Source organism: Belonocnema kinseyi, chromosome 1 (genome assembly GCF_010883055.1).
Source record: "Belonocnema kinseyi isolate 2016_QV_RU_SX_M_011 chromosome 1, B_treatae_v1, whole genome shotgun sequence".
NCBI lineage: Eukaryota > Metazoa > Arthropoda > Insecta > Hymenoptera > Cynipidae > Belonocnema > Belonocnema kinseyi.
Window position 1 is genome coordinate 105,627,067 of NC_046657.1, and position 8,916 is coordinate 105,635,982.

The 8,916-nt window shown below is 27.4% G+C and overlaps 1 protein-coding gene across 1 annotated transcript in view; it reads right to left on the reverse strand.

Moving 5' to 3' along the window:
• LOC117179399 (manganese-transporting ATPase 13A1) overlaps nucleotides 1-8,916 on the reverse strand; it is a 73,406-nt gene extending 64,490 nt beyond the window's left edge. Inside the window, exons 1-3 of the mRNA XM_033371150.1 lie at nucleotides 8,438-8,916; nucleotides 3,795-4,060; nucleotides 3,444-3,672 (exon numbers count right to left, since the gene is read on the reverse strand). Coding sequence (XP_033227041.1) covers nucleotides 3,444-3,672; nucleotides 3,795-4,060; nucleotides 8,438-8,704 — 762 coding nt within the window. The 5' untranslated portion in view covers nucleotides 8,705-8,916. The remainder of the gene's footprint in view (nucleotides 1-3,443; nucleotides 3,673-3,794; nucleotides 4,061-8,437) is intronic.

Here is an 8,916-nt window from a genome sequence, read left to right on the forward strand (position 1 = left end):
ATCGGCGTAATAATCCCTTTCCTCCAACTATTCGGGAAGCCTTCTCCATTCCACACTCTTCTTATCAGTTCAAAAAGTTTCCTTTTGCCATCCCCTTCTAAACATACCCATGCTTCATTCGGTATTTCATCTTCTCCTGGTGCTTTCTTCATTCTCAGAAACTGAGAATGAAGAAAGAAAGGCTAAGGTCGGATTCATCTTCCTGTAGGTTATTCCCTTTCCCCTGTGTTGTAGAATGAGCTTCTGTTCCTTCTAAGTGGTCCATGAAGTGATTTTTCCAGTCCTTCATCTTTATTTCACTACTAATGCTATTCTTTTTCTTCCTTTGTTTATTTATATACTTCCAAATATCTTTCTCCGTTTTTGCATTTTTTATCTCTTCTAATTCGTCATCCTTTCTTTTCTTTTCCTTATCTTCGCACATTTTCCTGAACTCTGATCTTTTATGAGCGTAAGCTTCCCACGAACCTTTATTATCTTTCCATTTCTTGTATAACTTCTTTACCTTCCTCTTTTTTCGTGAACATTCCTTATCCCATCAAGTTTTATGCCCTAATTCAAATCTGATTGACTTAAAATTTTTCTTTTTCATGGCGCTGTTCACTTTGTTTGCAAAAGTATTCCTTCTTCCATTATATCATTTTCTGAGTAAACGTCAGCACTTATTTTTACATTATAATCGATCTTAATTTCATTGTCCCATATCACAATCTCTTTTTCTGGTATCTGTTGACAACATTGGTTCGCTCTGACAAGTTCCGTTTTTAATATACACCCCATTGGCTGATGATCTGATTCTATTCTGTCAATTATTTTAAAATCTTCTATCTTATCCAAACCTTCATAGTTAGTTATAGTGTAATCAATTACTGATGATCCCTTTCTCCTCTTCTTATCAGAGTTACCCACGTATGTAAATTCTCCTTGATTGTCACCTTCTAAGTTCCCATTTAATATACACCATCCTTTACGTTCTACTAACTTCATTAGCTGATCTCCTTCCGTATTGGCTACTTTGTCCTTAGATGCTCTTTTTACTTCTTCCTCTTCTGGTCCTCTGTAAATTGCTCCCTTTGTACCCGTCCTTGCATTAAAGTCTCCTCCGATTAGCAAATTTTCATTCCTTTATCCTCTATTTCATCATCCAGTCTAGCTGTCAACTCTTTAATCTTGTCTTTGCAGTATATTGTCCATATATTCCAGGTTTCATTCCCTAGAGTAATTTTGCTGCCCAGAGCCCCTTTAAAATCCTTTGCTGCTCCTTCGATTTCTATTATTTCTCTCCTGGTTCCTGTAATGATACCTCCACTTGCTCTTCCTTTCTTGTTTTCTCTCTTGGCAAATTGACAGACCCAATTAAATCCCTCAGGTAACAGTTGCCTAAATCTCGCCCAATGCTTCTCCTCAATCCAAGTCTCTGTTAATCCGACATAATCAAAACTTTTTATAAAATTCCAGAAGTCCCTGTCTTTGTTCCTAACACCAGCTACATTCCAAAAAAGAAATTTGCACCCCCCTGCTCTCGCACCCTTTCTTTTTTCTTGGTTCAAGGTCGTTGGGATAACTAAAAATTTGTATCTTCCCTTCTCTGACTCATCTCCAGGTCCCTCCAACTTATCCAAACTTGATTAACCCTCAATTTTTGGTATCCTAACTTTACCTCCTTACCCTGTTCTCTTTTAGTCCTGGCTATTTCTACTATTTTACTTTGTATTCTCCTTTCTTCTCTGGTGAGATCATGATCAATAAAAACCTTCTTACCAATTAATACTTTTTTCCTTTCCATGATCGATAGCTTTTCTTCCCAGCTACCTATTTTCGCTATTACAACTATTTGGTACAAAAGTAAGCTGTTTTGTAGAAAAAAATCGTATTTTTTTGGTTTAGAATTAACTATTTTGAATGAAAATATACATAATACATTTCTGATTGAATCTAGATACTTTTAATTGAAAATTGATCTTATACAGTTTAAAATTTAACTACTGGGTTGAAACTTCATACATTTTGTGGAAAATTCATCTTTTTTGGTCTAAAAAGTAATTTTTGTTGAAAATTAATCTGGCTGAAAATTCACTCCATGATTTAAATTTGATCCACTTTCTTAAAAGTTCATTTTTAGTAGATTCATAATTTTACTGGAAAATTCGTTCTTTTTTTTTAAACTAAACAATTAATTATATCATTAGAAATTAAGTATTTCTTGAAAATTCATATTCGCTGGTTGAAAAACTTAACTGTTTTATATCAAAATCATCACTTGGCTTAAAAATTCAACAGTTTCGTATAAAATTACACTATCGGGCACGATATTAAACTTATCGTAACTTATTTTTTATATAGAAAATTAATTTTTATAAAAATAAAAACTCAACTGTTACATTTTTTGGTCTTTAAAATTAAAATATTCCATCTCACCCATCATCACACCGATTCTTCGAACTATTTCGTAGAAAATTTACGTAATTTACTGAAAATTCTTTTTTATCATATAAAATTAAAGTTTTTCGGGAAAAATTCAATTATTTGGTTAAAAGTTTAAGTATTTTGTTAAAATTCGTCTTTTTTGGTAAAACATCAATTTTTTGGTTGAAAATGCAATTTTATGATTGCAAATTATTCTGTTTTACTTGAGGATTCGAGTACTTTGTTTAAAATTGATATTTTTTGGTAATATTGAACTGTTTTTTAGCCAAAATAAAAATATTTTTGGTTTGAACATCAGCTATTACATTCTTTTTAAATTAAAAATTAGTTTTTCCAGGTTGAAAATAAAACTGTTTTACAGATAATTCATCTCATTGTCTTGAAATTTATGCAGTTTCTATAAAATTCATTTTATTTTTTTTGAAAAATTATTTTTTCAAGTGGAAATTAAAATACTTGACTTTTGGTTGAAAATTCATTTTTTCAGTTTAAAATTCAACTATTTGGTTAAAAATTCATAGCTTTTTTTTAAACCCTTCTTTTTTATAGAAAATTAATTTTCTTAGTTTAATAATGAACTATTTGGTACAAAATATATGTATGTTGTACACAACTCATATTTTTTGTTGAAAATTCGTCTTTGTAGGGTTAAATCCAACTGATTTTTATTTTTCATTTAAATATTTTTTTCTTAAATATAAAGTAATACATTTTTTGGTGAAAACTAGTATTTTCAGGTAGAAAATTCAACTGTTTGGCAGGTAATTCGTTTGTTAAGAATTTATCTTTTTGGTTGCAAATTTAACTATTTGGTTAAAAATGAAGCTGTTTTGTTAAAAACTCATCTTCTCGACTTGAAAATTGTATATTTTGTTGATGATTTTTTCAAAATACTATCAAAATATTGTTATCACTCAAAAAGAGTGTAAAATAGTGTCAATAGTGTAGTCAGTCCGAAGCTTGAATTCAGTATAAATATAAATTAGATAAAAAATATTTTATAAATCTTTACTAACCATTATCAGGTAGGGTTTATTTCCCATTTTTCTAATTTCTGCCATGTTTCGCAGTTGTTGTTGAACGAGGGTGCATTCAAACATGACAAGCATGATAAGCGTAAAAATACTGTAGTACCAATATTTGTCGAGACACCAAAGAGCGACACAAAATACTTGAAATACGAAAAAAGGGGCGATTGCTCGCTCTCGGAATAGGTCCCAAAATTCTGGAACTTCCATGTCCAATCTGGAAATTTATATAGAAAATAGTGTGACATTACAGGGGCTCAATAAATAATTACAAATAATTTAAATATAAAATTTTGTAATAAATTTTTGGCAGAAGATTTCTAAATATGTAATTCTCACTTGTTTTTGCCGTATTTTTCCTCTGTCTCAGAGACTTCATTTTCACTGGGATATCCCTTCCAATCGGAATAATGTTGCACCGAATGATTGACTGGAAATTGCAAGCCCTCGAATTTTTTTTTATTTGGGTTCCAAATGTACTTCGTTTTTTGGAAAATAAACCAAGGATTTTGATCCTTGAGACAATACAATTTAACGAGTTCTGAACTTCCATTATTTGGAGTGGGAACGACTTTTACTAGTGAGGCATCGTATGGACTTTTTCTCTAAAACGGAATAATAAATATGAATATTTTGGGGTCCCACATTGAGAATAATTTCAAAAATACATTTTTTTTTAAACTTAACTTAAAAATAAAACAAATAATAGGAAATTAATTCAATAATGTCACTTTTCGAAAATAAATCTTTGAGGTTTATTTACATTTCTCCTTCTATATTTTTTCAGTTTCCCAAATTGAAAATAATTTTTAAAATGCTCACAGAAACTTGACTTCAAAATTATTAAAAGAGAAACAGATAAAACAGTAAACTAATTTTAAAAAGTCCATTTTTGCAACTAAATCTTTTAAGTTTAGTTACATTTACCCTCGGTGATTTTTTGTTTCTTAGACTGCAAATAATTTAATAAATGGCTACAGAAAAAATTTAATATGATAAATGAAAAAAAGAGAAACAAATAAAATAGGATACTAATATACAATATCAATTTTCAGAAATAAATCTTTACTAAGGTTTATTTACATTTCCCTCTCTTTTCATTTTTATTTTTCCAGATTGTTAATAAATTAAAAGATAATCACAGAAATACAACCTTAAACTTGAAAATAGAGAAACACATAAAATAGTAAGCTAAATAAATAATAACAAATATCGCAACTAAATCTTTGTTTATAAATGTCCAAAGAAGAAAAATTAATATCAAAAATGAAAAGAAATAAAATAGGATACTAATAAAATAATATAAAATTTCGGAAATAAACCTCTGTTTATTTACATTCCCCCATCTATGTTTTGTAGTTTTCCAGATTTAAAATAATTTTCAAAATCCCTACAGAAAAAATTTGATTTCAAAAGTGGAAAAAAAATAGTTAAACTAATTAAATCAAACAAACTTTTGAGGTTTATTTAGCCCCCTAATTTTTTCTTAGTTTCCAAGATTTAAATAATTAAAAAAATACACACAGAATCTTAACCTGGAACATTTAAAAATAAGAAACAAATAAAATATAGTAAACTAATTATTAAAATTAATTTTCGCAAATTGATTTAATTTTCTTAAAATTATTTTGAAGTTTCCCAGATTGCAAATAGTTGAAAAAATGTCCACACAAAGATAAAGGAAACAAATAAAATAGGAGATCAATTTCAACAATATCAATTTGCGAAAATAAAATGAAAAAAAAATAAATAAAATAGCCCGAGTGGAAAGTTTTTTTACAATAAATACAAAAATCTAAAATCATTCTTACAGGACTCTACAAATAAATACAATAATGAATAACTAAAATTACAGAAAAATGCCACTTTTTTATATTATTGGGGCGAATTTTGTACTTTTTATATTTTATTCTGTACTGTTTTATTCTATTTCAGTTTTAATTTCCTACACGAATTTACAACTATAAGAATCTAAAGGAATTTACAGGTTTTGAGGCCAGAAAGTTCTTATTTTTCGACCTAGGTTGACAAATATTTAGTATATTGAAATGAGATAATTTTAAATCAAGACATGTAGATAATTGCTGTTACAAAAAAAGGTTCTATGCTTAAACTTTAAAGAAATGGTAGAATATTAAAGCATAATAATAAATAATCGTTACTAAGCAACAAAAAATCTTACATTTGAAGTTTTTTTCATATATTATAAAGAAATTGGTTGTACACTACATATGTCATTTAAAATTATGTCTGGAATATTCTTAACATTTGTCATCCCAGGTCGAAAGAGAGCAACTTTTCGACTGCAAATAAAAATTGAACAAATTAAAGTGAAAAATTAAACATTTTGTATTCTAAAGACTTTTAATTAACAACTTTTAAGCTTTAAATCTGAAAGTTAAAAATTCAAAAGTATTCCTTTTTTTAATAGCAATTATGTACACATCTTAATTTAAAATGTTCTCATTGCAATATCCTCAATATTTTTCACCCTAGGTTGAAAAAAAAACTTTTTGGCTGCAAAACCTGCAAATTTCCTTATCCTTAAAAAGCTTCAAAATCTTGAAAAAGCTATATATTGTTTTAGATTTTTTTACATTTTAAATTATTTTTGAAATTGCTTCAGAACTTTACACCATTTAAAAAAATTATTTGAATATTTCCTAAATTTGTTTTAAAATTCTGCAAGATAAAAAATATTTCGTTAAAATTTTCCAGATTTATTCTTGATAATTTTTGAAACCATTTTAAATATTGTCTGAAAATTAATTTATCAAAATAAAAAAATAAATTATTGTCAATTTTCCTAGGAATCGTAAAAAAATGTTGTTTTATTTTTTATTCTCTTGAAGCCTTTCATCATTTTTAAAAAGTTCTTAATTTTTTGGTTCAAAAACTGCAAAAATCTACATTCTCTTTTTAATCAGGCTATCCAGGGCTGTTTGCACTGAAATTTCGGTATGAATAGTCGAATTTTGTCGGTATACCTAGACACTTCGCTTATATTTGAAATAATTTCCAATTTTACATTAATTTTGAATCTTTTCAGAGCTTCGAAATACCTCTTTCGATTTACTCGACATTTTTTCTATGAACAATAGGTGTTGAATATCTATTTATGCAACAAAATTCAACAATTTCACTTACAAATGAAAAGTTTTCAAATAGAACAATTTAAATTTTAACGTTCAAAATGTATTTTTTTACTTAGTTTTGAATTTTTTCTGATTACTGATGTTAATTAAACAGTCAAATATTGATAAATATTAAGCAATCGACGTTTTTCTTAATTAAAAAATTTCAAATTCTCCATTTTTAAACAGAAACAATATTTTCAAAATTTACTGAATTTGAAAATAATAATTAATTATTAAAAATAAATCAATTATTAATTAATAAATAATAATCAGGAATATATTATTTTAAAGTTTAAAATAGTTTAGAAAGTTTCAACAGGGCATTCACATTCGTTTAACTATTAAGACTTTTCAATTGACAGTTGATCCCCAAACCTTTTTTTTTTAAATCCAAAATTGTCGATTTCAAACGCTTCTAATTTTTAATTTTGTAAGTATTTAAAGCAGTATTTTTTAAATAAAAGCTTGTCGAATTAAGCATTGTAAACTGAATGATATAATAATTGAAACATATAACATTTCAATCAATTGTTTTAACAAACTGTTAAACTCGAAATTAAACAATTTTTTTTCCTAAAAATGTGTAAAATTTATTTATTTTTAAAAATTTTTTGACCAGGTTAGTACATTTCTACAATAAATTACCAGTATGTACAACATAATTGTAAGTATAGTAATCAAATAGTTTAAATTTCGTGCACAATATTTTACATAAAATGAAATATGTTTTCATGACCTCAAACACCCAAATTTTAAAATGTAAAATCCTGCAGTTTTTTTGTAAAATCTTGCAGATTTTTACAACAATATAAAAAAAAACATATTATTAAAAAGCCGCACAAATTTTTGAATTGTAGATACTTATATTTCATTGTTAATTTTGCAACCTGTCTAGAAAAAAATGAGCTATTTATATTTAATTCTACATTTTTCTTCTTAAATTTCGTACATTTAATTACAAAAAAGTACATATTCTAACAAAATTTTACAGTTCTATAAATGCTGTATTTCTTGTAAATATTTTTGACACCAGGAAAAATATTAATTTTAAGAAAATCAATTTTTACAAAGAAATTAAAAAATATATTTAAATTTTACCTTCTATGTTTTTTAGTTTTCCATATTAAAAATAATTTTAAAATTGCCGACAGAAATTTAACCTTGAAAAATGAAAAACAAATAAAATAGGAGACGAATTTCATTAGAATAAAATTTTGGAAAATTTCCTCCACCATGTTTTTTTGTGTTCCAGATAGAAAATGGATATAATTTTCAAAATGCCCACAGAAATTTAATATTAATATTAAAAAAGAGAAGAAAATAAAATAGAGAACTATTTAAAAAAAATAAATGTTCGCAACCTAATTTTGAGGTTTATTTAAATTTTATCTCTGTTTTTTAGATTCCCATACTGAAAATAATTTTGGAAATACCCACAGAAACTTAACTATAAAATTGAAAAGGAAGAAAAAGAAAGAAAATATTGATTTGCATAAAATCAACTTTCGCAAAGAAGTATTAAACAATAATTTACATTTCACCTGCTGTGTTTTTTAGTTTTCCAGATTAAAAATAATTTTGAAAATGCCGACAGAAATTTAATTTTAAAATTGAAAAAAGAGGAGCATAAAATAGGAAACCAATTTTATTGAAATAAGTTTTCGGAAATAAATCTTTTGAGGTTTATTTACATTTCTCCTCAATGCACCACGTGACTGCCACCTAGCAGAAGAAATTCCTGCCACGTTTCCCAAAATCCCAAACATATTGGTCCATTTCCCAAATTTCACGCCCCGAGTAATAAAAATTATTCAATTAAAAGTAATTATTTCTGGTAATACTCACTTTGACACAATTTAGAAAGCAGTATATGTGTACAGACCACTGACAACAAAGGCAGACAAAAATTTGTAAAAGACCGATAGCCGCAAAGCCGACCAAACCAGCATCGTAATACTCTTCGATTCCGTAGACAAAAATCCAGCAATAGATCCAAATTAGATAAAGAAATACAAAAGGTAAAATATACCCGTTAAAGATATTTCTCAACTGATTGTAGAGAGTCACACTGAGCACTAAATCGTCCACCCGCGACTGAGAATTTGTCGCCATGATTACACAAAACGACGCGGAATTCGGTGTTTTTAAAGAGAATAAAAATATCTTATGGATTTAGAGAACAAGCATAGCAAAATATTTCGCGGGAGGTACGAGCCTTAGTTTGACTACAACTTTTTACCCCAAGTCTCGAAGGAAAATGCATACTTTTTCCCCCGGACAATCACTTTTTTCGGACCGTATTTATCCAGTCACTTACAACGGCG